This window comes from Hordeum vulgare, chromosome 6H (genome assembly GCF_904849725.1).
Source record: "Hordeum vulgare subsp. vulgare chromosome 6H, MorexV3_pseudomolecules_assembly, whole genome shotgun sequence".
NCBI lineage: Eukaryota > Viridiplantae > Streptophyta > Magnoliopsida > Poales > Poaceae > Hordeum > Hordeum vulgare.
The window spans coordinates 53,840,247-53,867,906 of NC_058523.1; the positions used below are offsets into that span (position 1 = coordinate 53,840,247).

General features: G+C 40.8%; 1 protein-coding gene across 1 annotated transcript in view; it reads right to left on the reverse strand.

Moving 5' to 3' along the window:
• Nucleotides 1-3,603: 3,603 nt before the first annotated feature.
• Nucleotides 3,604-27,660, reverse strand: part of LOC123405066 (achilleol B synthase-like) — a 31,309-nt gene continuing 7,252 nt past the window's right edge. Inside the window, exons 3-10 of the mRNA XM_045098918.1 lie at nt 27,550-27,639; nt 27,223-27,414; nt 27,017-27,101; nt 26,329-26,495; nt 10,128-10,316; nt 9,921-10,034; nt 3,857-3,979; nt 3,604-3,771 (exon numbers count right to left, since the gene is read on the reverse strand). Coding sequence (XP_044954853.1) covers nt 3,604-3,771; nt 3,857-3,979; nt 9,921-10,034; nt 10,128-10,316; nt 26,329-26,495; nt 27,017-27,101; nt 27,223-27,414; nt 27,550-27,639 — 1,128 coding nt within the window. The remainder of the gene's footprint in view (nt 3,772-3,856; nt 3,980-9,920; nt 10,035-10,127; nt 10,317-26,328; nt 26,496-27,016; nt 27,102-27,222; nt 27,415-27,549; nt 27,640-27,660) is intronic.

Below are 27,660 nucleotides of genomic sequence, written 5' to 3' on the forward strand. Positions count from 1 at the left end.
GTTTGGGAGACTTCCATGATATAGCTGTACCACCATGTAGGAACACAAAACCGGTCTGAGATCTGGCATTATGGGGATCAGACAAATAACCGGCATCTGCATACCCAATCATATCAGAGTCTAGATTTTGCTGGAACTGAAAAAATAGGCCAAGATCCTTTGTGCCTTGGAGATATCGAAAGATATTCTTTACTCCAGACCAATGTCGCTTGGTGGGAGCTGCGCTGTGTCTAGCAAGTAGATTCACTACAAATGCAATATCAGGTCTTGTGCAATTTGCAAGATACATAAGCGCTCCAACAACACTGAGATATGGAACTTCAGGTCCCAACACCTCTTCTCCATCATCCCTCGGTCTGAACGGATCTTTCTCTACGTCTAGAGATCGAACGACCATAGGAGTTTTAGATGGATAGGATTTGTCCATATTGAATTTCTCCAATATTTTTTGGATATAGGCAGCTTGGTGTACTATGATTCCTGAGGGAAGGTGCTCAAGTTGAATACCTAAGAAAAATTTGGTTTTACCCAAATCCTTCATCTCAAATTCCATCTTTAGGTGATTGCGTGCTTCATCAATGTCTGGTGCACTGCCAATGATGTTGAGATCATCAACATACACAGAAATGATGCAAAATCCTGTAGAGGACTTCTTGATGAAGACACATGGGCAATCATCACTATTTGAGTAACCTTTCTGAAGAAGGAACTCACTTAGTCGGTTGTACCACATCCGTCCCGACTGTTTTAAGCCATACAATGACTTATTCAGCTTTACACAATACATGTTGCGTTTTGCACTGTTATTCGGGGCGGAGATTCCGTTAGGAACCTTCATATATATGTCTGAATCTAGTGACCCGTAAAGATATGCGGTCACGACGTCCATCAACTGCATGGATATACGATTTTGCACTGCCATAGATATAAGATATCGGAAAGTGGTTCCACTCATTACTGGAGAGTATGTTTCATTGAAATCAATGCCGGGTTTCTGCGTAAAACCTTGTGCTACGAGCCTTGCTTTATATCTCACCACCTCATTGTTCTCATTCCGTTTCCGGAGGAAAACCCATTTGAATCCCACGGGGAAAACATTGGGAGGTGTAGGTAATTTATGTCAACTTTGGGGGTAATATTAATGACGGACGACAGAAGCACTAATTGCTTTATTAGTATAGAAAAATGGCTTGTGCGTTGCCACGGAAGAAAAAAACATAATCTCCAATGATGGTGACCACATTATGTTCATATATCATCGCTTGATTTAGAAATTTTGTGCACAAACGCAAGAAAATGTTTCTTGTTTTAAATTTATTCACAAGTTGAAGCAATCTTTACATTTTCAAAAAATATATATCATGGTTGTCAAAAATCTTGGTAATTCAAAGATTTATTCTGAATTTCAAGATTTTTTTTTAGAAAACATACAATAATAATCCGACCCATCGAACAGTTAATTCTTCAAAATTCACACAGTTATATTGTCACAAAGACTTAGAAGCATTAATGTTTAACTACATACATTAGATCTTTCGTGAACAATTTTACAAATATGGAAACGATTTTAAAATCGAGAACATTTTTTACAATTTACAAACGATTACTAAAAATCGTGAATATTTTTTATATTTCGAACGGGTTTAAATATTTTCTTTTGAATTGGCCACCAATTTAAGAAAACACGAACATAATTTTTTATGTTGGAGGATTTTATTTTAAATTCACAAACATTTTTTGAAATGCATGAAGTTTTTCTGAATAAACAAACATTTTTATAAATCAGTAATATATTTATTAAATTCATGGACATTGTTTTGGAATTTGCAAAAAATATAAAAATCCGGCGCTTTTTTGAATCCTATTTTTAATTCAAAATCAAAATTCATCAGCATTTTAATACAAATTCCTATTTTTTAATATGCAAAAGTTTTTGTAATTCTAAATTATTTAAATTATAAATAAACAAAAATGTAAGGGAAAATTTTAAATAAAAAAAAGAAACTATCAAAACAGGCATTAGCTATTTTTAAAATTTTAGGACGTATTTTGAATTAGAAAGCATTTTGTTAAATGCATTTAATAGTTTTTAATACATGGAATTGTATTTGAGATCATGAACTATTCTTATTGTACAAATATTTTTATAAAATTGCAAACATTTTATTGTATATGCGAGCATTTTTTTACAAAACTCCGAGCAGTTTTTGAAGTCACAAACATTTTAATTTTTTAAATATGTTGATTTATAATTTTCAGTTTATTAAAATTTTAAAGGTTATTTAAAGTTCTAAATTATTTAAAATAAAAAAAATAAACGGAACTGAAAATAAATAAATAAACGGAACTAAAAGCAGGTGCCTGTGCATGGGCCGGCACATACGGTGTGCTGGATATGGTCCCAGCATTCAGAGCGTAATATAGGACGTTTTTACATGGGCCGGCCTGGTCCAAGATTTTTCGTTTTGTGAAACGTTTTCTATTACTTACCGGTGGCATGGTGGGTAATTTGTGCGAACTTTAGAGGTAATTTTCAAGACGGACGACTAAAAACCGAATTTGCTTTATTATTAGGGAGAGAGTATAATCTCCAATGATGCTGATCATATTATGTCTTTAAAATTTTAGGACATTTCTTGAAATGCATGAACATTTTTTGAATTAGCAAACTTTTTTTTTTGATTGCACTCAAAAAATAATACACAAACTTTTTTTCAAAATCATGAATTTTTATTGTTTTCACCAACATTGTTCTCAAAATTATGAACATTTTTCTGAATATGCGAATATTTTTATAAAAATTCTAAGCATTTTTTTAATTCACAAACATTTTATATTTTCTTCAAACTTTTATTTCAAAATTCCCAGTTTTATAAATTGCAAAAGTTTTTCAAAGTTCTAAATTATTTAACCTAAAAAATGGAACAGAAAAATGAAAATAAAAAATGAGACTAAAAACAGAGGAATTGACTGTTTTTAAGATTTTTACACGGACTTTTGTTTAAAATCGTTGACTTCTTATTTTATGGACATTTTCTCAAAGTTTAAATATATTTTTATATGCAAACATTTTTCAAAACTCCTGAATAGTTTTTGAATTCTCAGAAAAAAAATTGTTTTTTTGAATATTTTATTTCGAAATTCTCAATTTCTTAAAATTGAGAAAAGTTGTTTGAAGTTCTAAATTATTTAAAGTAGAAAAACAAAATGGAACTGAAAAGAAAAAATAAAAAAAACTAAACTCAAAACACAGGCGCCCACGCATGGGCTGGCCCAAACAGGTGTGCTGCATCATTTTCCAACGCCCAGAGCGTAATATAGGAGGTGCCTACATGGGCCGGCCCGGTACGAAGATTTTCCTGTTTGAAAAGTTTTTTCTGACTTATAGGTGGCATTGATGGGTAATTTTAGTCAACTTTAAGGACAATTTGAATGATGTACTGAAGAAGCACTATTTGCTTTATTAGTTTTATTTTATATATATATATATATATATATATATATATATATATATATATATATATGCGAATATATATATAGGTAAAGATATATAGGTAAAGATATATATATATATAGGTAAAGATAATATCACTTACCACTTGTTTAATAAATAATTTCACACACTAATAGTAAGATATAAAAAAAGACCTTAAGTGCTTCTGCAGTAGTGTCCGATACAGACCATCCATTGTCTGCACTTGAAAGAGTCCATGAACCCTTTGATCTGTGGCGATGTGAATAACTTTGGTCACCAGGATGATTCCAAAGAACCTTCAAGAATGGACATGCCCACTGTGTTAGATTACAATGTAATGGTTACTTTATCAATTCAAATGACTATAAGGTACCGAAGAACCTGCGATTTTTTCATGAATGCATTGGCTCTTTCGAGGGTTGGGCCATATTCGCTCTCGAGATCTGTAGCGCAATATGCTTGAATAATGAAAGATGTCTCCCAGCTCTGAACACCATCATATACCTATCATTGATATGATAGAAAATTAAAGATATTTCCATTTTCTCTCTAGAAAAATAGCAATTTCTGAAACAATGGAATCCATGTTATATGTAACCAATTGTTTATATGATTGTATCTATCTAATGATGACAAAATTGTATGGAACAATATTCACTATTCAATATGTCCAAGCAACTTACGGTTGCACCAGTATTTGTATTGGCCTTTTACATGACCAAATATCAAAGTTATTATGAAAATAATAATTCATAATTTAACAATGCACATGTGGATCGATTACCCCTTTTTGTAATACATCCCTGCAATTTCAGAGGTAAAGTATTAAGAAGATATGTCTTGGCGGACCCAGGACCAAAATGCACCGGTGTCCATGTGTACACCATACATGACGGATACCAAACAATACTTTACATAAAGATAACATTTGTGTGTCTCATAAGAATGTAATGTACTGTGTTTCTTGAAAAATAACTTAAAATGTTTTGTAGTAAAGATGGTTACCGAAATAAAGTGTTTCACCTGAAATACTTGATGATTATGTGAACATGGACACTAAAATATCACAAGACCAAAGAACAAAAATAAAAGCTACAACATACAACTATAGACCTTGGTTGGGTTTATTTCAAAAAGAAAAACTATAGACCTTGACCGTCTAGCATAACAGAACTTGAATTGTGTCTTACTCCCCACTGCACACAATCAACGAATAATGCGATTAGGTGTGAAACCGTGAGAAGTTAGCAATTCGTGGCCATCTAATTTCAACTGTAATAGACTTAAATTTATAATCCCTAGAAATACAACTAAGAAAAAAGGGAACTAGACGAACAATAGAGAGATTGACGACGTTACAAGCGGGGAGTGATTCTGCGATCTGCGAGTGGCCGAAGTGTGCGTGGTCGCAAGAACAGGGGCGGCTGGTGAAGTGGCGACGCATCGACGGAGGCTAGCCGAGCAAGCGATGCCATCTCGCCGTGATTAGATTCGAGGTCAGGAGGCGAGTAGACACACATGTACAGAGGAGAAGATCGAGGAGAAGATCGATCTGCCTCCAACCGATCGGATGGGCTGCCACTCCTAGCTATCCCACGCTTGGTTTCTCTAGCCTAAAAGTCCGGTCCAACCGGTGTCCAGCTCTGGAATTGACCGGTGTCATAGCCTAAATATACGGGGCTATACAGGGTAAGCAGAAATTTTACCCGGTGTCCTGTGACACCGGTTGTGCCAACGTGGATCCGCCTAGTCTTGCTATAAAAGGAAAACCCCGACCATTGTTCTAAAGCTTGACTTCCATAAGGCTTTCGATTCTGTCTAGTGGGACGCCATGACCACGGTCCTCCGAGCCAAAGGCTTCCCTATGCTTTGGGCTAGATGGATTACTCTTCTTAACAACAATGCTCACTCGACCATTTTTCTCAACAGACGAACTGGCCCTTGGTTCCCGTGTAAGTGTGGTCTTAGGCAGGGAGACTCTCTCTCTCCCTACCTTTTCCTTGTGATCGTCGATGTTCCCCAGCGCATGATAATCCAGGATTCAGAAACTGGCCTTCTCTCTCACCACCTTGATGACACTCTGCCATGCCCGGTACTCCAATATGCTCACGATACTCTAATCGTTCTCCCTGCTATTGCGGAACAACTACATCACCTAAAACGATTGCTCCTCCAATTCTCCAAGGCCACTGGGTTGACTATCAAATTCCACAAAAGCACTTACTCGCCTATTCCGAGAAAAGGCTTTCGCCCCGGTTTATATATAAAGCAACCACCAGAGCCATAAAGTCCAACAAGGTTCACACCGCACACACACACACGTAAGAAAAATAGATCCATGAAAAATACGAAAGGTTAATGTTGAGGGCACAACTCAACAAGCCCAAAGAAAATATATGACAAAGGCTGCATCTGCAATAGTAGCAGCAGCATCGGCGGCAGGAGCGCGACAGCTAATCTGGCTCGGGAGGCGGAGAAGGGAGCGGCGGCGCCAAGCTGAGAGCCATCATGCGCAGATCTGCAATGAAGGTACTGATGGCGTCTCGATCCTAAGGGCGGCTAAGCGGGCGCTAGAGCTGCAAATAACCATAGAATTTAAACACTGCATCAGTAGCCCATCGGAGAGGAACACGCTGAATCATAATTTTGTTGTGCACGGCCCACAGGGTTCAAGCGAGCACGCCAACAGCCAACCACCTAATGTGGCGGGAGCGGGGTGGGAACGCATGATTCTCCATAAGATTGGGGAAGTTAGTGTGACTCCACGATCCACCGACCACTTCCCGGAAGCAACTCCACAAGAACTGAGCAGAAACACACAAGAAGAAGGTGTGATTGGAGTCCTCCACCGCCCCGTAGAGCGGACAGAGGCCATCACCGGGGCCATTCCGCTTGAGCACTCCCACACTCGAGGGGAGATGACCACGGATCCGTTGCCACAAGAATATCCGGATCTTCAGGGGAAACCTAATGGGCCAAATCTGGAGGAAAGCAGCAGGCTCAAGCGTCAGCGCGATTGCCCCGTAGAAGGACTCAGTGGAGAAGCAACCCGAGGGTTCCAGGTGCCAGGAGATGAGGTCTTCAGCATGATCCACCTCCTAAGGCTGCAGGGCGATGCAATCAAGGAGAGCCTCCCAGGCGGAGAGCTCTGGAGGCCTAAATGGCCTCGGGAACACGAGCCGCCCTAAGTCAATAATGGCCATCTTGACCGAGATTTTAGGTTCGATCGCAATGGTGAACAACTCCGAAAGGCGGGCGGCGAAGGGGGTGTCCCCAACCCACTGGTCAAACCAGAATAGGGTAGCTGCTCCCGATCCCACCGAGATAGAGGTCCCAATGCGAAGGACCGGGAGGAGCTGGACGACCTCTTGCCAGAACTGGGAGCCACCCGAGCGTTGACAGAACGCAAGCGGTTGCCCACACAGATATTTCGCATGGATGATGTCAAGCCAGAGGCCCCTCTCCCTTGACAATCTGCCACAGCTAACGGGAGAGGAGAGCAATGTTCGTGCGGCGGGACAACATGATCCCAAGACCACCTTGGGTGCGGGGCTTGCAGATGTCGGGCCAACTAACCATGGGGCATTTTTTGCTTATCACCATCGTCCGCCCAGTAGAAGCCAGACTGGTACCTGGCTCTCTCCTGGTGGAGGGTCTCGTGCAGGTTGTAGAAGCTCATGAGAAACAGGAGCACACTGTAGAGAGAGGAGTTTATGAGCATCACCCATGCCGCTTTGGAGAGCTAACGCCCATGCCAAGGCTCCACACAATGTTGGAGCTCAGACACAGTGGGACGAAGATCTGCCACGGTCAAACAGAAATCACTAATGGGCACCCCTAGATAAGTCGTGGGAAAGGTGCCCAGCTGACAATTAAGCCAGTCTGCAATGCTCTGATAGTCCTCCGGGGAGTATGCAAGGACCATCACCTCACTCTTGTCGAAGTTAATCATCAGTCCGGACATCTGCTGGAAGCACAGGAGCAGAATTTTACATTCGCAATGTCCTCGTGAGTCCCCTCCACCATGATAATGGTGTCATCGGCATATTGCAGGAGGGAGAACCCACCCCCTCCAATCAGATGAGGGAAAACCCCACGGATGTGGCCAGCAACTTTGGCCTTGTCGAGGATGGTAGCGAGGGCATCCACCACCATGTTAAACAAAAACGGGGAAAAAGGATCACCCTGTCGAATCCCACAAAGGGCGGGGAAATAGGGGCCGATCTCGCCATTAATGTTCACCACCATACAACCATAGGAGACCATGTGAAGGACCAGGGTAACCCAATGGTCATCGAAGCCCTTGCGGAGCAAAACTTCCCAAAGGAATGGCCAGTGAACAGTGTCATAGGCCTTATGGAAGTCCATCTTCACGAAGATCGCCTTCAAGAGCTTGGCGCAAACCTCGTGAAGGAACTCATGGAACACCAGAACCCCATCCAGGATGAACCGGCCCTGAATGAATGCCCTCTGGTTCGGGTGGGTGATGTGGTCAGCGAGCAAGGTCACTCTATTAGCGAACCCCTTTGCGAGGATGCAGAAGATCACATTAATCACACCGATACTTCTACAAGACTACCTGCGATCCTAGGGTGTCCTGTGGCTGGTTTCCCTCAATCCTACCCAGGCCTTCCGATGTGTACCGCAATGCTAAACATCTCCGCCTTCTCCTTCTTGATTGATAAAATAGATCGACGACTAGCTGGATGGCCATCCTAGTGGCAGGTAGGGCCATCCTAGTGCACGCTGCCCTTTGTGCTCTGCCTATTTATGCTATGAGCGCACTGCTGCTGCCTGTTGGGACGTTGCAGGAAATTGACAAGCGATGTCAGGCTTTCTTCTGGTCTGGCCATGCGAAAACTACATGAGGGCATTCCAAAGTTGCGTGGGACCTCGTGTGTATGCCGTTCGCAAATGAGGGTTTAGGTTTCACCTCTCTTAAGCATATGAACGTATGCCTTCTACTAATACACCTATTTAAACTTTATGATTCAATCTCTACACCGGCGTCCACATACATTGTTAACAACTATGGCTAGTCTCCTGTGCACGACCTTGGGCACCGGGATCGCAAATGCCACGCCGGTGTGGCGAGACATTTTCAAACAATTGACTTTCTTTTGGTCCATTACCGCCGTCAAAATCGGAAATGAGGCTACCACTTCCTTCTGGCATGGCATCTGACTTCCCAACCACCAGACTACTCTTGCATGCCAATTTTCTGCTCTATACACTCACTCCAACACACAGACGACATCCACTGCTTGGGTGCTTAATTCTCCGGATTTGAACCTCGATCTTACACCTAGATTATCCCATGTGGTGCAGAGTGAGCTGAACAGCTTGCGTAGTATTTTGGCTTTAGTTATCTTGGATTTGTAGGTTGCAGACTACCTGGTAAGCAGGTAGGACGGCAAGGCTCTTTCCACCAGTCCGGCTTACAAAGCAATCTGGCATGACCACCCCACTGATCCGATGGTGACAGCAATATGGAAAACTACGCACCCAACAAGTGCAGTATCTTCCTTTGGCTTGCTCACAATGATCGTGTCTACACCATCGAGCGAAGGCTACGGCGATCTCTCACTACCTCGCGTGCTTGTCCGTTCTGCGGCTCATGTGAGAGCATCACCCATCTGCTTTTCAGTTGCTCCTCTCTCCGACCTCTCTGGGCTGAACTGGACAGCCTCTATGGAGGGACGCCGCACATCCTAGGGGACGTCCGGCAGCAGGTTCTGGCAGAAAAAGTTCGATCTATGGTTCTCTTGGCAATATTTTGGAACACCTGGAAATGTCGTCATGCCAATGTCTTTTTACATGAGACTATACACATTCACCACATTGCTAGGTCTGCGGCTGATGATCTAACTCTTTGGTCTCAACGATGCAAGAATATCCAGCGTTAAAGCACTCCTCCGAGACTAGGGTACCATGTTGTCACACCTTGCCGCAAGATTGTAACCACTATGTAAATTAACTTCTTCACTTTACCCCTTACCACTATCACCAACCCCCTGTAACCAACTTCCTTGTAACTATCACTTCGAAGTAATATATGGTTCAGGCCGGTGTAAGGTCGCCGTTGACGAGTCAAAACAAGATATGTTTTTCTAGCTGTTGTAACTCCTACACATGCAATATGTATCACTGAATGTAAAATTGACAATAATTTTCTCCTTCTCCTCAATTAGTTTATAAATTACCGAGAGCATAAAGTACAATGGTTTTCAACCTGGTTTCTCCCATAAATCGGCTTAATTTATTTTGAATTGAGATAAATATTCAGGGTAAGGCAATGTGATTCTAATTTGATACCAGTAGTGCATCCACGAATCATCCAATCATGGCAAACAGTACTGAAAACATATTATCTTCTTACTTTTTTGGAAAAGGAGGTTAAGACTTTCTTACTACTTAAGTGCATGAAACTGAAATATCATCATACCTGCGCCTTCATGCCATCTTCCGAGATCCATAGGAAATCAGGTACCCTCGCAAGATGCCGCTTGAATGCTTCGGAACTTGGATCTTCCACCCAGCAACACACCATGTTCAGAGCCTAAACATCACACAAAAAAACATAATAACCAAGTGTGATACCAATCCCCTCCGCCTAGACGAAAGATCAAGAATAACGCAGACGACACGTTACCTTGTTGACGGTGCATATGCAGAGGTACTGCGTATTGTCATCCTCGTAATGGATGTGCTCCATGAGGTTCTTCAGAGCCCTGTCCCTGAGCTTGCTGATCGGCCAACTGCTCAGCATCGGCTCCATGCACTTGTAGAGTGAGGTCCACACGACGTTCTGCAGCATTGTACGTGGGCACACAAGGTCCTCCTGAAATTACCGAGAAGAAGAAGAAAAAACAGATGATTAAACACCATGTAATTAAGGAGTGAATTCAGGGTTTGCTAGTGTCTTTCTCCCCCTGTGTTGGTTTTCACGAGCAGCAGATATTTTTTTCAAATTACAAGCGTGCTGTGAATTCTACGACTGAGCACAAACCAAACCTAAAAGGAATTGTGGCCAACTTTTTCTCGGGCTGCTGTCGTCCCACCACCACCTCAGGTTCCTACTGTCCAACCTGTTGACCCCAAAATACAAGGATATGGTATGCTTCAACTTCAGATGGCCAGGGCATTATGAAGGGAATTGTATAGATCCTAAAAAGTGTTTCATTTGTGCTGGTAATCATAATGTGAACAATCAACCTACTACGACCTATTTTCAAAGTGGAGCAGCCGGGCTGGGGTTCTATCATATTCACACTCCGGTGGTGGCTGAATATAGTTGGTTAAATTACAAAAATTGTGTTGTCCAGTTGTCCTTAAAGTGATAAAGGGTGAAGTTTCTGCTTCGGAGTTGTTGATTCAGTTGAATGGGATTTTCTGCAAAAACAAAGAGTGGCCTTGGCAGATTAGAGAGCTCGAGGACAAGAAATTCTTGCTAAGTTTTTCTCCTTGGAAAAATGTAGATGATTTGATTGAATTTCTTGCTTTTGACCCGCCAATTGATGGTATATCTGATAAAGTCTGTGAATGGCAAGGGATGCTGGACTCATTTGGAGAACTGACAGAAGCATGGGTGCATATTGAGGGGATCTGACCCAAATGGTGTGCTTGGAAAGTGTTTGCACAAATGCTGCTTGCTTTATGATTCTGGTGGATGTGGACTGGAATGGGATTTTCAAAAGTTTCTATGAGATAATTGGGATTAAGTTTGCATGTAGATATCCCAAGAAAAAACCTTTTCAAAGATTGGTGGAGATGAAAAGAAAGCTCTACATACTGTTCTTCACTGTTGAATGATTTGAGAAAATTGGGGAAGAATCTGATGGAGATGACCCGGATCCTGAGGAAGACAACATTGAAGAAGGTAATAATGACACATGAAAAAACTCTGATAAAGAAGGATTGGGCGATGATCAATAAAAGGAAGCAATTGATGAACTGGACAAAGCAAACTTTCCTCACAAATCTACTGATCATGCAAGTACTAGTAAAGATGTTCACATGTTGGTTGTTTCTGCAGCTGAGCTTTATGCACACATCATGTTGGATGAAGTTCATGAGGATTTTGTGGATGAAATTAGGAAAACCTCTCCCAGGAAATAAGTGGGTGATCAAGAGATTGATGAAGAGAAGAGTCATTTCAAGTACAATATGTCACCTGCTTGTGCAAGTTCCACACCTATGTAAGTCCATTTAAATTATTGTTCTAAGCAACTTAGTAAGTTTGAAATGGTCGAATATGAGGAGGAGGGAGAGGATTTGATGCCTGAGATGCAGTGTGGCCTGAAGAGTTATCTATTGCACTACGATCTGTGAAGAGGTCTCCACTGGACACTTTTGAAAAGGAGAAAGGTCAAAACAAGAAACCAAACACTCAAATAACTACAGCTTGGGGACCAGTCCTTATCAATAGACCAAAAACCAGAAGACCATGGGGATGTCAAGATTATGGATAAAATTGTTGCTTACATGCAAAATAAGAACTTGGAAATTCCATCTACTTTCAAAGGTAAATCTTTTTCTACCATAACTCCTGACATTTTGGCTTCTCACACCAATAAGGTTGATATTTGCATTGAAGACAACAAAACAGAGCTAGATGGTATCATAAGTGAATTAATTAGAGATGAAAAAAATTAGATGCCTTCATTTTGTGGATACTAGTCCTAAGACTATTCTTCCTGATACCTTAGATATGCATAATTTCATTAAAATCAGTAATACTAGAGAACCTAGGGATATTTATCCTTGTGTATGAGGGGCACTACTGATACGGAGGAGGAAAGCGCAATTTTAAATACTAAAAGGAAGCCTTGTGTCTTGTCACATCCTTTTAAAGTTAAATTATTGTTGCATTCTGGAATATTCATGGTCTAGGACAACCTGGTAAATTACAGTTCCCATGGGATTTTTAAAATAATAATAGAGTAGACTTTGTTGGTTTCTTTGAAACCAAAAGAGAGGTTATTGAGAACCATGTTTTCAAAAGTATTGCGGGTAGGAATGACTTTAGTAGGCATGTTCTACCTGTTGTCAACACTGTGTGTGTGTGTGGGGGGGTCCTTGTGTGTCTAAAGAATGATCTCTTTGACATTACTGGTTTTGTTAAAAAAAATTGCATTGTTGTGACTATTAAAAATGAAGAATGATAATTTTATTTGGCATCTTGTTGCAATATATGGTACTGCTTATAATCAATAAAAACTAGATTGTATCGCTGAGTTGCATGACCACTACAAGAAATATGCTCATACATGACATTCTTTAAGATGTCGTTGATGAATTCATCATAAATCTATGACGATTGCATCCGAGATTATCGTAAGCCATTTGAGGTGATCAAATCTACATATAAATTACGACGATGTGAGTCAAAAACGTCGTAACCGCATAAGATGAGATCCTCATAACTTTTACGACGATTATAAAAATGTCGAAACATGTTCTAACTATGTTGACATGTCACTCGTGGGTCCATTCTATCCCACCTCATCCAAGTTTGTGAACCAAACTACTATTCTGTCATTCCAAAAATTCTTGAAAAATTCTCATAAATACTTTTCATCATATATTCATCAACTATGTGAAAATCCTTCCTTTCATAGTTCAAAAATAATTCAACAATATTCATTTTCCTATTATGTTCAGAATAGCACTTTGTGAAGTAAGTGCTATTTCAATTTCTTTAATTACCCTCATATTTTTTGGGCACTCTTTCCTATCCAAATCATTGCCTCATGAAAACTTACGTAACCATTTGCCTAGTAAATCTTTCTCAGCAAATTTCCAAAGTTTGTGTTCAGCTAACAGCTTTGTGAAGGAAGTACTAGATAGGAATATCCCGATGAGTTGAATTTTTTCTACATCTTCTCTGTGCTCAAAACATAGCTCTCCACAAAATTTTAGCCCCATCTAACAATCCATGTGATCTCATCGTTCAATCTTTGTTTCTGGTAATATTTTCAGTTTGTGAAGCAACTACATTTTATAGTGCTTTATAGTTGACGAAAATTTACCACGGAATAAAACTGACCATATAACCTCACTCCACCAAATTTGACCTCATTTAATTCAGCCAATTTCCCTCAATATTTTTCCCAATATTCTGTTCAGTAGAGAGCATTGTGAAGGAAGTACAATTTTTGTTTATCCAAATTTTATAAAAAAAATACAGTGCCTTAATGTGTCCAAATTATCATCCTCCTCCAAATTTCAGCTCAATCCAATCATCTATGTGAGCCCAGTTTCAATTACCATTTTTTTCTAGATTGGCATAGTGTGAAGGAAGTGTGACTTTGGCATGTCCAAATGGTATAATTTTTTACAGTGCCTTCATATGCCTAAATTAACATCATACACCAAATTTTAGCTCAATCCATTCATTCATTTGATCCCAGCTTCAACATCCATATTTCTGCATAGTGTGTTACTTTGCAAAGCAAGTGCCACCTAGGTTCATCCATTTGAGCTAAAAATTTGCCACGAGAATCTCCTTAGTAGATGATTATCCTCACCAAAATTTAGGCACATTGTCTATGTTGTTTACCTGCACCGCTAATCAAACACTTGGCTGCTAATTCATGTTTGAGCTTAGTTCAGTCTCCTCGTGAGATTCTTCTATTGTATTCTTCTTCCTAACACCTACCGAGGGATTGTCCAACCCACCACACATGTCTATTCCACCTAGAACGAATGGCAACGCAACAGTCAGGCGATGACCATGCGGCTGGCATGCAAGTTCACGCGCTCTGGAGGTGGGGCCCTCGACCACCATCCAAACCTCGACGTTAAGCCACCACACCATGTATTTATGATTAAATAGATACTTATGTACCTATAAATGATTTTTGGGAAAAATAAAAAGCAAACTATAATGTAGCTGTTGTTCAAATTTAACCCGCTTCCAACTGAATCGACATAAATTTGTCTTTTTCACGAGAGGTGGATAAAAGCTTTTAACACCCAACCATTTTGTCAATTTTACATTAAATATGGCCTAGTATTTTATAAAAATGTTTTGGTCCAATTTTGAAACAAATATATGGTAGGTCCTTCACAAAAAAAAATCATTTTGGGCACTTGAAAAATGGAAAATATTTTTTACATACAAGGAAAATGAAAACTTCCTTAATCAACATTGTTTTCCATTCCAATATGCACCCTTGTGTATAATGTTATATCATTTCAACAAACTATGTCATGAATGTGGTCATAAGATTGATCATTTGGCTTGAAAGCCATGAATCTTCACACATGATAGCCCATTTCTAAGAATATTTTTAAAAAATAATTATCGTATTACAAGTTTATTATTTTTCCTGGTAACTTTGTCACATATAATGACACAATACAATGGTTTTCCATTTCTTTGTGTTTTTTAAATTTTCATGGACATTTCAAAATGCGGCCAAAACAACGGGTATGACCTTTCCTACCTAGTGGTTGAATCTTGGAAATATTTTTGGTGTTTCTCTGATTAAATAGATAGTTGTGTACTTAGAAATGATTTTTGGGAAAAATAAATAGCAAACTATAATGTAGTTGCACTTCAAATTTGACCCGCTTCGAGCTGATTCAAAATGCGGTCAAAAAAGGCTAGTATGATCGTTCCAAGCTAGTGGTGGAGTCTTGGAAAACTGTTGGTGTTTCTCTGATAAAATAGATACTTTTGTAACTATAAATGATATTTGGAAAAAATAAAGAGAAAAATATGAGGCAGCTGCAGTTTAAATTTGACCCGCTTCCAACTGTATCGACGAAAATTTATCTTTTTCATGAGAGGTGGATAAAAGATTTCGACACCCAACCATTTGGGCAATTGTACATTAAATATGACTTGGTATTTTAGAAAAATGATTTGGTCAAATTTCACAACAAATATATGGTACGTCCTTCATAAAAAAACTCATTTTGGGCACTCGAAAAATGAAAAATATTGTTTTCGTCCAAACAAAATATAAATTCCTTAAAGAAACATTGTTTGCCATTCCAATATGCACCCTTACGCACAATATTAGATCTTTTTAACAAATTTTTGATAGATGGTTCACAAAATTCCTCTATTTATAGCACTTCGAAACTATTTTAAATCACATATGTTTTGAACCAATCAACACTCTTCCTATGGATCACCCCACCTTTGACGATCTCAACCGTTTGACACCCGATCGATCCAATGTCGCTCAGCAGGCCAACCCAAACCCTAGCAGCTGCCGCACACCTTCCCAGAGCCCCCTGTCTCTCTCCCTCTTTCGGATCTAGATCGACGCTGCCGCCTCACTGTCTCTCCCTCTCCCCGATCCACTGATCCAGATTGATGCCATCGCCTCTCACACCTAGCCAGAGCACCTCCCTTGTCGCCCCCTCCTCCCATAGCCTCCGCCATCCTCCATTCCTCCACTGGCTCATGCCCCAGTCGCTCCACCCAGCCTTCCTCCCACAACAGATCGAGTGGGGCCGAACCTTGGCGACACGTTATCTAGGGTTTGGCGGTGGCTTTGTCCCGCGTCGGCTACGACTCTCTAGCAAGTAGGACGGTGATGGTGTCGACAGGATCCGATGGGCGTGTTCTCCTGTGGCCATGCATGAACTACCATCAGCCATGGTTTGTGCCACCACGTCAGTTGCATGGATCTAGAGACGATGCTCTTCCGCGCATGCCGACGCCATGGATCTCGTCAAGGTCGATCCTCCTCTCCTACCTACGCCTCTCTTTGTGTGTCGATTTGGCTCTCGTGCACGCATGCAAGTGACATTCCTGCCCATGTTGCCATGTTCGTGAAGTTGATGCTACTCCCTCTCTCCCTCTTTTGTTTGTGTAGGTGGTGTCTAAGAAGCAGAGTTGCAACCACGATGGCATCAACACCAAGCATGCGCAGCAGCGCTTCCAAATCTTCCGCAACTTCAGGAGAAGGAGTCCGGAGGTGCTCGAGCGTGGGATCGACCAGTGATTCCTTTGTTCATGCGCTTTTTCTTGGGACTCTGCTCTTCCCAATGCCATGGATCTCGTCTAAGGTCGCCTCCCTTTCCTCCCTGCGCCTCCCTCTTTCTCTCTATCGATTGGGCACCCGTGGTTTCCTCACACAAATGTTGGTCTGTTTCCTGACGTTGATGCTGCTCGCTCTTTGTTCTGTAGTCATCATGACCTACGTGTGGTGCATGATTTTTCTGTGAATGGATTCAGATATATCAGTTTAAGTTAGGCGTGAATCTTATACGAAGAACCCTGTCTAGTTTGATATACTGGTGTTGTTGTTGTAAGTTTTTTTTCAGGGATAGATAAGTGTGACAGGAATCAGTACCAAATCAACTACCAAAATGCAATTTTAGGTGTGAATCTTATACGAAGAACCGTGTATAGTTTCATATACTGGTGATGTTGTTGTGAGTTTTTTCACGGATAGATAAGTGTGACAGGAATCAGTACCAAATGAACTGCCAAAATGCTATTTTTGATTTCTCTAAGTTGGTCTGATGCGTTGTAATTTAGTTGTCCCGTCTTACTTTTTTTGATGCATACAATTGTTCTTCATTTTCTACTAGTATCACATCATTTTTCCTGTTTGACCTGTATGAGTATCGCAGTACTGCTTGTGATGCTGTCGTCAAAGCTCTTACCGGAGATGGAAGTCGAGGAAACTACAAAGAGGGAACAGTTGTTATCTGGAATAACAAATCTACTTGTGCCTTCTCAAATGGCAAAGTTAAAGGTTCTTGATGCGGAAAATACAAACATGTATCACTTATTGATTGATTTGTTGGTTGTCTGCTAAATAAAATTGGATTTGCTGCTCTTTCAGGCTCGGATAGAGATGATTGCGAGTGCGTGTGAAACTGCTGAGAGAGTAGTTGCCGAGTGCCGCAAGACTTATGGTCTAGGAGCCCGGGAGGGGGCAAATCTTGGTGCTATGTTGGACAAGGCACAAGCTACAAAGATACATGAGCAGGAGAGTCTACTTGTAGGATGACAAGTTGTCGCATCTCGAGCATGTATCATAGGAGAGTGGAATGAAGTCCATTGTAGTGACAGTAGCAGATGTGTCATTGTTCTATTGTCTAATTCTGTTTGTTTTTGCTATATTCCTGTGTAAGGAAATTTATTTAGTAGATGACTTATTGTGTTATGTAAACCTGGGAGATGTATTATGTGATGTTATATGATGGATAATTTTAATTTGACTTGGAGTTTTCTTGATTTGAATATGAAATAGTGTTGGATTTAATATTAGACAAATATTTGGGTTGAAAAGGCCCAACAAATAGAAATGAAACCAAGTTCTGGAACAAAAAGTTGCTGAATTCAAAAATGAAAAAAGGCCAAAACTGAAACTGGACCAAATGTATTTGGGCACTAAAAGGCCAGGGCCCAAATTATAATGATACCAAAAATTCAAAAAAATACTAGAAGTGGATGTAAATAGGCTAAGGCTCAAAAAGAAGCCCAATAAGAAAAAGGCCCAAAAATAAAACCAACCCAAGTGATCAATTGAAATGGGTTGGGCTGATTTCAACCATGACGTTTTGATTTCGTCGTAATTTTTCCACATAGGACTGCCACGGGATTAGATTGCCAACGACGATTTAGGATCGTCGTAAAGGTTACGACGATCCAGGAATCGTCGTAAAAGTTACAACGATTTCGATCAAAACATCGTTGCTGACAGTTTTTTATGCTTCGTTTTCTACGCTTGTTTTTTCGTCGTAAGATCGTCGTAAATTAAAAACCATGACGATGTAGCGACGAAAATATAGCGTCGTGTATTAGCATAGTTCTTGTAATGGAAACAATGTGTGGGCTTATGTATCTAGTGATTTGGGGGGGGGGGTTCAATTTGGTTTGATCTGCTATTGATAAGAATAATGGTGTGGTTAATACTCAATTCGCCTACATGTTCAATGAATGGGTGAATAAGTGGGCATTGATGGAGATTAGCATTGCTAATAGGAGTTATACATGGAGTAAAAATCAGGACAATCCTATATTTGTTGTGATTGATTGAGTGTTTGTGTTTGTGTCGTGGGATGCTCACTACCCATTGCCAGTTCTGATAGTCCGTCCTAGAGTGGGTAGTGATCACACCCTGCTGATCATTAATACTAGAGCTCGAAGGGTTACCTCTCCGAAATTATTTCATTTTGAAAATTGGTGGCTTGACCACCATGAATTCAGGACGCTGGTTGCGGACATTTAGAACACTTTGCTTCCTCAGGATAGTGCTATTGACATCTGGATGAACAAAAGCAGACTTCTTTGGAAGAACATTAAAGGTTGGAGCATTAACATAGAGGCGGGTATTAAGAAGAAGAAAAAAATAACTTTTGGTGGAGTTTCATATTCTAAATGTATTTTTTTGAGAAAATACAACTTGAAGCAAGAGAACAAGTAAGTCTTGCCGAGATTAAGGTAGAACTTGCGCAAATCGAGCAACATGAAGAAACTGCCTTGTGACAACGATCAAGAGATCGTAAGATTAAAGATGGAGACAAAAAATACATATTTCCATGCGTCAGCTAACCATAGACATAGAAAAAACCACCTCCCTGAATTAAATGGTGACAATGGACCAGTGCATACTACCAAAGAAAAGCTTGAGATGGCCACTTCATTTTACAAAAACCTCTTTGATTTTCAACATAAACATAATATCAGCTTGGGCCCTTCCTTTTGGAAGGAAGAAAAATTAGTTATTGATGATCAAAATGAACTCCTTCAAAGGAGTTTCACTGACGAAGATATTAAGGAAGATTTATTTGGGTCCTATGCCCATGGGGCACCTTGCCCAGATGTGCTTTCCTTTTTGTTTTACCAGGCTTTTTGGAAAATTATTAAAGCTGATTTTATGGCGCTAGTTAGGGATTCTAAAGTTGGTACTTTACATGTGCATAGATTAAACTTTTCTTTGATTGTGCTTATTCCTAAAGAAATTGATGCGAAAGATATGAATTGTTTTAGACCTATGAGCCTAAGTAATTGTGGTATTAAAATCTTCTCTAAAGCTATGACCAATAGAGTTTCCCCTGTTGGTCATAAATTGATTTCTTCTAATCAAACAACTTTTATTAAAGGTAGGTATATTATGGAAAGTGTGGTTATGGCCCATGAGGTTATTTATGAGGTGGAAAAATTGGATCGCAAGGTTTAGTTCTTTAAGCTTGATTATGAGAAAGCTTATGATAGAGTTAGCCGAGATTTTTTGTTTGATATGCTACATTCTAGGGAGTTTGGTTCTAAATGGGTTTCTTGGATTAAAAGTAATTTGGTTAATATCACCTTTAGTGTGAAGATTAATGTCATTGTTCATACTCAATTTGGGGGGTGGCCTTAAACAAGGGGATCGTTCTGCTCCTATTCTTTTTAATTTGGTAGCTGATGTTTTTACTAAAATGCTACAAAAATCAGTTGCTCAAGGTTCGATTGTGGGGCTTCTGCCTCATGTCATCCCACGGGGTGGCTAAGTCTGCAATAAGCAGATAAGACTATCCTTTTTTCAAAAAAAAATCACCACATAAAGCTAGGGAATTTAAATGGTTGTGAATCTCTCGGGGTATGAAAATAAACTTCCACAAAAGTGATTTTATAGCCATTAATATGGAAGAAGATGTTGCTAGGGAATTTTCCCAGATTTTTTGCTGTAAACTGGGTTCCTTCCCTATCAAATATCTAGGAGTCCCTCTGTAGTATGATAAACTTAAAAGAGAGGATCTGCAACCTATTATTGATAGGATAAAAAAATCTCTGGATGGTTGGGGAGGTTTCTTACTTCAAGAGGAAAAATAATTCTGCTTTGTGCTTGCATTGTTAGTATTCATGCCTATCTTATGTCCATGATGAAGTTTCCCAAATGGGCAACTAATGCAATCAATTCACAAATGTCCCACTTCTTTTGGGGGAATGTGGGTGACCAACAAAGATATCACTTTGCCAATTGGGGGTTGATTCCTAGAAAGAAGGAATTTGGAGGTTTGGGAATTCCCAGCCTTAGGGAATTTAATATGGCCTTACTGGCATCATGGGGTAAACATTATTATGATGGTGGTGATAAGGATTGGAAAAAGGTCATTGCTTACAAATATAGAGTGAATTCTCCAAAGATTTTTTGGGCTAGGGTTGGGACTGGTCCGACCTTTTGGAAGACTGTCACCTGGGCATTATTTACGGTTAATTTTTTTATAAATAGGAGCTAGGTAACGCGGAATTCATCAGCTTTTGGCATGATGTTTGGATTAAGGATTGTTCCTTTAAAGTGCAGTTTTGGGAGTTATTTAGAATGTGTAATCAATGAGATTGCACTATGTCATAGGTGTGGGAAGGGACTACTTTGAAATCGACTTTTAGGAGATGGGTATAACAATCTGGTTTAGTTCTTTGGGATCAGTTGGTGGGGTCGGTGGGGGCAATTTGGTGTTCCGAATATTGCGGATAAGCCTATCTGGACACTAGAGCCTAATGGTATTTACTCGGTCAAATCATTTTATGAGAAAAATAATTTTGGTGGCATAGTTTTTGCTATTGGCAATAAGTTATGGAAAGTGGTCTGCCCGCAACAAAATTCATGTTTTCTTGTGGTTGTGTGTTTGCAATAAAGTTCTCACTAGGTATAATCTAGATAAACGTAAACCTGTGGATGATTTCACTTGCTTATTCTATGATGAAAATGAATCAGTGCATCACCTTATTTTTGAATGTGTTGTTGTGCAACACTTATGGGATTATGTCTCTCACGCTTTTGTAATCCAAAAGATCTTTGGGTTTGGAGAGGTTATCACTCTTTGGCATAATCCTAAGAAAAATGCAGTGCTTAACTTGGTTATTGTCGCCTTATTGTAGAGCATCTGAAAACTGAGAAATGAATTTTGTTTTTAGGGTCGTACTTGGAGAAGTGTAAAGTGCATTCTTGCTAAGTTAAGCATCTATCTGAATTAGTGGAAAATTCTCTGCGACGATGCTCATGGAGCGCTTGTTCAACACTGTATTCGACTTCTGGACAAGCGATGTGGGGAGCTACTTCGGGTCGCCTAGGTGTCAAGCAAGGAGTCCATGGAGGAGATACTGAAATCGCTGGGAAAGTGCATCAGTGTTGATTACATGGTGGTTTTAGCGTTTGATTTCTATTTGGGCCTGTAATACAAGAGTTAATTCATAGCTTGAGGGAACTTTTGCTTTCACATATGTCTGTTTTTAGAGTTGTAGGGCCATGAGGCCAGGTTTGTTTAGTTTCTCTAGCTGTTCTCCAGTTTTGGAGCAGCAATACCGAACCATGTTGAACTGCTTTGCTTCATTCTATAAAAAACTTTCTCCTGTGTTTAAGCGACGATGGAGCTCAGCCTCTTCTCCCCTTCGCTTCGTCCCGACCCCTCCCGCGAGCGGCTGGGCGGAGCCCTAAGCGCCATCGGCCCTAGTCCGCCTCTCGCATCTCCCTCTCATCGCCGCCACCAGAGGGAGCTGCCGGGCAAAGCCTGGCCCGCGTCGGTGGTGACTCGCGGCGTGGGACATGGTGGCCGGCGAGGTCACCGTGCTTAGCGCGAGGCGCGACGACGATGAGATGTGCGCCTGCGTTGGCGGCGTAGGCTTGCCTGCGGCGGTGGCTGCGTGGGCAGGTGGTGTGTGTCTGTTCATGGGGGTGGCGGGGTTGGGCCTCTCGATCTCGATCCAGACCCGGATCTGGCTCACCTACGGTCAGCTGCTTGCGGGCCGCGGCGGCGGGGCAAGCTGGGTGGCGTGGGGGCAGGCATGCTCTACGGGCATCGCTCCTCAGGAGTCGATGGGCGGACGCACAAGGATGTGATGGGCATGGTGTGCGGCTAATCTGGCATGGAGCTCATGGTGGAGGGGCTTGAGCGGCCTGTACGGTGCTCGAGCAGCAGCTTCAGCCTTGAAGGGCACGACTGGTGGATGTCTGCGCGGTCTGGCACCGCATTGACGCCCCTAGAGGTGCGCGGATCGGAGGCCCATGGCTACGACGAAGTGCGCTCCGGTCTCCGGCCGTCGGTGGCCTCCGCGAGGTGCGGTTGGCTGCAGTGGATCTTGTGCTTCTTTGTCGATGGGAAGCTTCAGTGGTGGTGTTGTTGGGTGGGCTTACCGACGCCATTGCAGGATGATGTGCGGTTGAGGCGGTGTGGATCTTGGTGAAAACCATGTCTTGGACTTGTGTCGTGACTAGCAATGGCGGCGGCTATGGCCGTTGTTGACCTTCTTGGAGGCATCGTTGATTGTTCTCCCACCCCTCCTGCGCGGATCCGGTAATTTTGGACTCTCCGGGGGAAATCCCGATCTATGATCGGACGATGGCGGTGCCTTGGTGTCGTATTCCCTCTTGGGAGCTTCGTCTTGGGAGCTTGGCATCGGCGAGCAGGACCGTTGGATGGCGGTTGGCGACGGGTGTGGCGTCCAGGCTTCTGTGACAACGATGATGGTGGGAGCGATGTCGGCGACGCGGCAATGGTTGTGGTAGTTGACTCTTCTTTGGTGTGTCCATGGTTTTTGCCTCGGTTTGTTTGTTGCTACGGAGTCGAAGGTGCGGCGGCGGGGGCCTATGGTATACGATGACTGGCTGCAGGTAACCCGTTCGGTGATCTCCCATGGCGCCAGCCGTGCCTGGTTTTGTCCCTCAAAGTTCTTCGTCAGAGTCGGAGTTGCGTCATCTGGTCGCACCTAGTTCAGATTATGGCATAGCTCTTCATGCAGCTTCACGTGTCCTCTTCAGGGTGGGTTGAGTCGATGATCGCCTACGGCGGAGTCAAAGTAGTTTTCCCACAGTGTATGGATGGCGATGACGCCTCTAGGGGAGGAGTGATGACGATGACGCCTCTAGGGGAGGAGTGATGACGATGACGCCTCTAGGGGAGGAGTGATGACGATGACGCCTAGTGTTGTCTTGTCGAGACCCTCTTCGAAGTCGTGTGCGTGAGCTTTTTTATGTGTGTCACTCAACAGTTGTAACCGTTTTCGCCCAGTTTTCCATAATTAACTGGGCAATTATCTTGTGCTTATTTAACGGATGAGGCAATCTTTGCCTCCTTTCCGAAAAAAATCTATAAAAAAAGTGGGCGACGGGAAAATCCTTTTCATTCAAAAATATTTTTCTTCGACGAGCAACAACATGAAGGAATTAGCCGCCATTTACTTGTGTGTGTGTGTGTGAGAGAGAGAGAGAGAGAGTGAAGGGTGCTCGTGCTGGTGAAGGCATGCACGCAGAGGCCGGTGATGTGCCTTCGGCCACTCGGAGCCACTACTTACTGCGGTCACCTCCGCATGTGGGTGTGCCGCCACTTTGCTCACGGACCGTGTATCTCAGCCTTTAGCGAGTCCAAGTTCCGACTCACTAAAGTGGCAAGCGAGATGGGCCGGCCCACACGTGCGGCGGGTCACAACCTTTTTTTTGTTTTTAATTTTCGTTTTCCCTTTATTACTGCAATTTCTTTATGCTTTAAAATATTTTAAATATATATACATTACAAAAAGCACTTTACCAAAAAAAATTCAATTTTTCATAAGTATTTCAAAAGTGTTGAGTATCTGAAAAATATCAAACAAGCATTCAAAAAATGTTAAATATGTATATAAAAATTATTCATGATGTATTAAAAAAGGATTTTCTATCATGTTTATAAAAACGTTAAGGAAGCATTATGAAAAAAATGTTGAACAAATTTTTGAAAATTTTCATCAAATATTTAAAAAATGTTAAATGTGTACAGAAAGAATGTTGACATGTATTTTAACAATAAAAAAAGATTGATTATGTATATAAAAATGTTAATCAAGCATTTAAAAAATGTTGAAAAAGTATTTGACAAATGTTTATCAAGAAACTAGAAAATGTTAAATGTGCATACAAAAAATGTTTATCAGGTATTAAAAATGATTTTTTTATCACGTATATAGAAATGTTAATCAAACATTTGAATTTTTTTGGACAAGTATTTGTAAAATGTTAATTTAACATTTGAATAATGTTAAATGTGTATAGGAAAAATTGACCATGTATTAAAAAATAATGAAAAAATTGGGTCATGTATATAAAAATGATAATCAAGCAAATAAAGCATTTGTTTTTTCACAAAGTGTTTAGAAAATGTTAATCAAGCTTTTGGAAAATGTTAAATGTGTATAGAAAATACTTGACCATGTATTTTTTTTCTAAAATGTTAATCAACCATTTTTCTAAATGTATAGAAAAATATTGAACATGTACAAAAAACATTGTTCGTATATTTATAAATATTAATAAAGTATTTGAAATATGTTTAACATGTGTATAGAAAAATATTCACCATATGCTACAAAAATGTTTAATTTGTATTAAGAAAATGTTAGACGTGTATTAGAAAATGTTGTTGAGTCATTTTTGAGGCACTTATTTTGGGACGGAGGGGGTATTATGCTGGTTGAAATCTTTTATATAATTTACTTGAACTTTGTGCAATTTCTCTTCCAACAAAATTTATACCCCTTCTTTTGAAGCATGGAGAAAGTACAACATTAGCTCGTGAAGTGGAAATTAAGGTTATCAAAACCACGACATTACCATTTGAAACGTTAGTCTCTAGCCATTCCCAATATCCAAATCTCTTTGGCTCGCTTTTTCTGAACTGAACTCATTGCCACAGTTGGCTTCAAATTAGTCTTTGGATTCACGAGATAGAAGTAGTCTTGTTTCTTTATTTATCACCATAGTTCAGGGTATGTTTGAGGTTTATTCTGGGTTATTTCCGTGTGGACAATAGTAGCTTCCTATGTAATCATGTCCCAACGTCTCCATCTATGTGTTGGCCTTTCTTGGTTGCTGATTGCAAGGTAATTAGGCTAGTGTTGCGGTTACGGATTTGGATTACCGGTCTCACGAGATGATGTCCCTCTTGATGCTTTGTTAGTCGGTTTCCATTCGTCTTAGCTTCATGGCCAATCAAAGTGGTGAATTTAAACTTTAGAGCATCTACAACTGGACATAGTAAATATGATCCCCTAAATGCTCTAAAGTTGGGCGCGTCCCCTATTTGTCCGGTTGTAGAGCTTCATGGCCAAGCCTTTCTTGATAAGACTAATGTTCGGGGACGTCCGGGCCGACGTCCGGGGCGGCGTACGGTGGACGTGGACGGCGGACGCAGAAGTTTCCGTGGCAGTTGGGCTCCCGCCAACTGTTTTTTCTCGATGCGGGACACGGTAGAAGCGGATGTGATATATCTTCCACGTTATGTTCTCATTTACTTGGTGGAATTTACTGTGGTTATGAATAAAACTTGATATGGAAACAATTGTTCTTTCTGTTTTATCCAGTTTTATGTTTCATTTGGTTAACAAAACCATGTTCTGTTCTGTCAAAATGAAAAATGAACAACAGGGTTGTGTTCAATTTTTTGAGGATTATGGCAATTCTATGAGCCACCATGCCAGCCCTTTGATCTGGTGTCAACCACCGGTTAGCCTCGTCTTATCACTGCAACAACGGTTGTGTTGCAGAATCTTTTGTAACAAAAATCATGTTGCGGAAACTATTGCAACAGAGGTATTGTTGTGGACTTTTGGTGCAACAGGGATCTTGTTACGGATTTTTTTCGAACATTTTTCTTTCGCAGAAGCTTTGTGCAACAGAGGTTCCGTTGCAGTTTTTTTATGAAATAGAGGTCTTCCCAACCTTTTTTTCTTTTGCAGAAACTTTTTACAACATTGGTCCTGTTGCAGAGCACCTAACACATGTTGCTTTTGTTTTAAGATAGAAACGAGTAGGTCTAAAAGGGCACGTGGCAAGTGGAGAGGGTGATGGATGCGACCGAGAGATCCATCAGTTGATTGTTAGTGTTTCCCTTAAAAGATTGCGTTCATTAAAAACTGAACGAACCTTAGCACATGCATTACGTGACATGCCCCAGTTGATCTTGTGGTACGGCATGTCGTAGATCTCCTCCCGTAGCGCCAAAATTATTGGGGTGATGGGCCCGACGAATTTCTTCCCGTAAAGATAAGCCATGGGAAGGTACACCATACGGCATAGGCACCAGAATTTCCCTATGCACAACACGTGAAACTTTAATTAGTACTTTCTTTATACCATAATATTTGTAGTTGGGATATTTGTATTAGTGTTCTTTAATAACAAATAGAGTATTTAGGTATAGAGGGAATACTTTCCTCGTAAAGAAATTCGCATGTGGCCAGGGCAAACAAATATTCTACCCCCACACTTTATATAGGTGTCCTCTACATGTACATGCAAAAGAAAAATACCTTTATATTTAAAAAAACCATTATGTTTTCTTATAAAAAAGACCTTATCGATTATGTTTTTCTAAACAAAACTTTGAATATAGTACTTTTCTGTAAACTAATATAAGACATTTTAGATCATTATTTTAATATTATAAGACATTTTAGATCGCCACTACGGTGATTTAAAACATCTTATATTCGTTTGCGGAGGTATTACTATAAGTATATGTAAATGCTTCAAATGATGGAAGACTACATGAAAATCCAGCATCAAAAGATTAGGACTGCCTGAAAAATATATCCATGGATCGACAACATACCTGGATGAAACGGGAGGAACTGCGGCGCAAGCCATAGTTCGGGGAAGATCGGGTTGTTCCCGGACCAGTCATACACCCCAAGTATCTGCGACCATTATTTTAATCCAAACTTAAGTAGCTTGTTTGTCTCCTTAATCCGTCCATGTATATTAATGCTCCAAGATTATTTATGTGTTGGGGTGCTATTCATGAACAAGTAAACATACCGAGAGCCATATCTTCCCCCACTGTGGCACAAGAGTAGCGCCTCCGTGGGACAATATCCATTGGCGCCCATTAGCCAACGCCCCGTTACCATCTAGCTCCTCTCCGAGAAGTCTCAGAGTGATGTAGTTTGAGCATGTACCAAACATGCTGCTCGATCCTAAAATTAGGGTGCCCCATCCCCCATCCTCGTTCTACAATAAATAAAAAGGTAAAGGAAATAAATATGAATGATCGGTGTGTGAACAAAAAAAAAATCACACAATTGAAGAATAATTCTCCCAGCCTATACACCCGAAAGTGCAATATGAAAGTGTGTGATGTCATGCCTGATGATTGTATATATAGCGGCATATCTCTCGTCGATGTTCTGGCGTCACCAAGGTGTTGAGTGATCTAGTTACATAGAGGGCAAATATCTGCAAGTGCACACAACAACA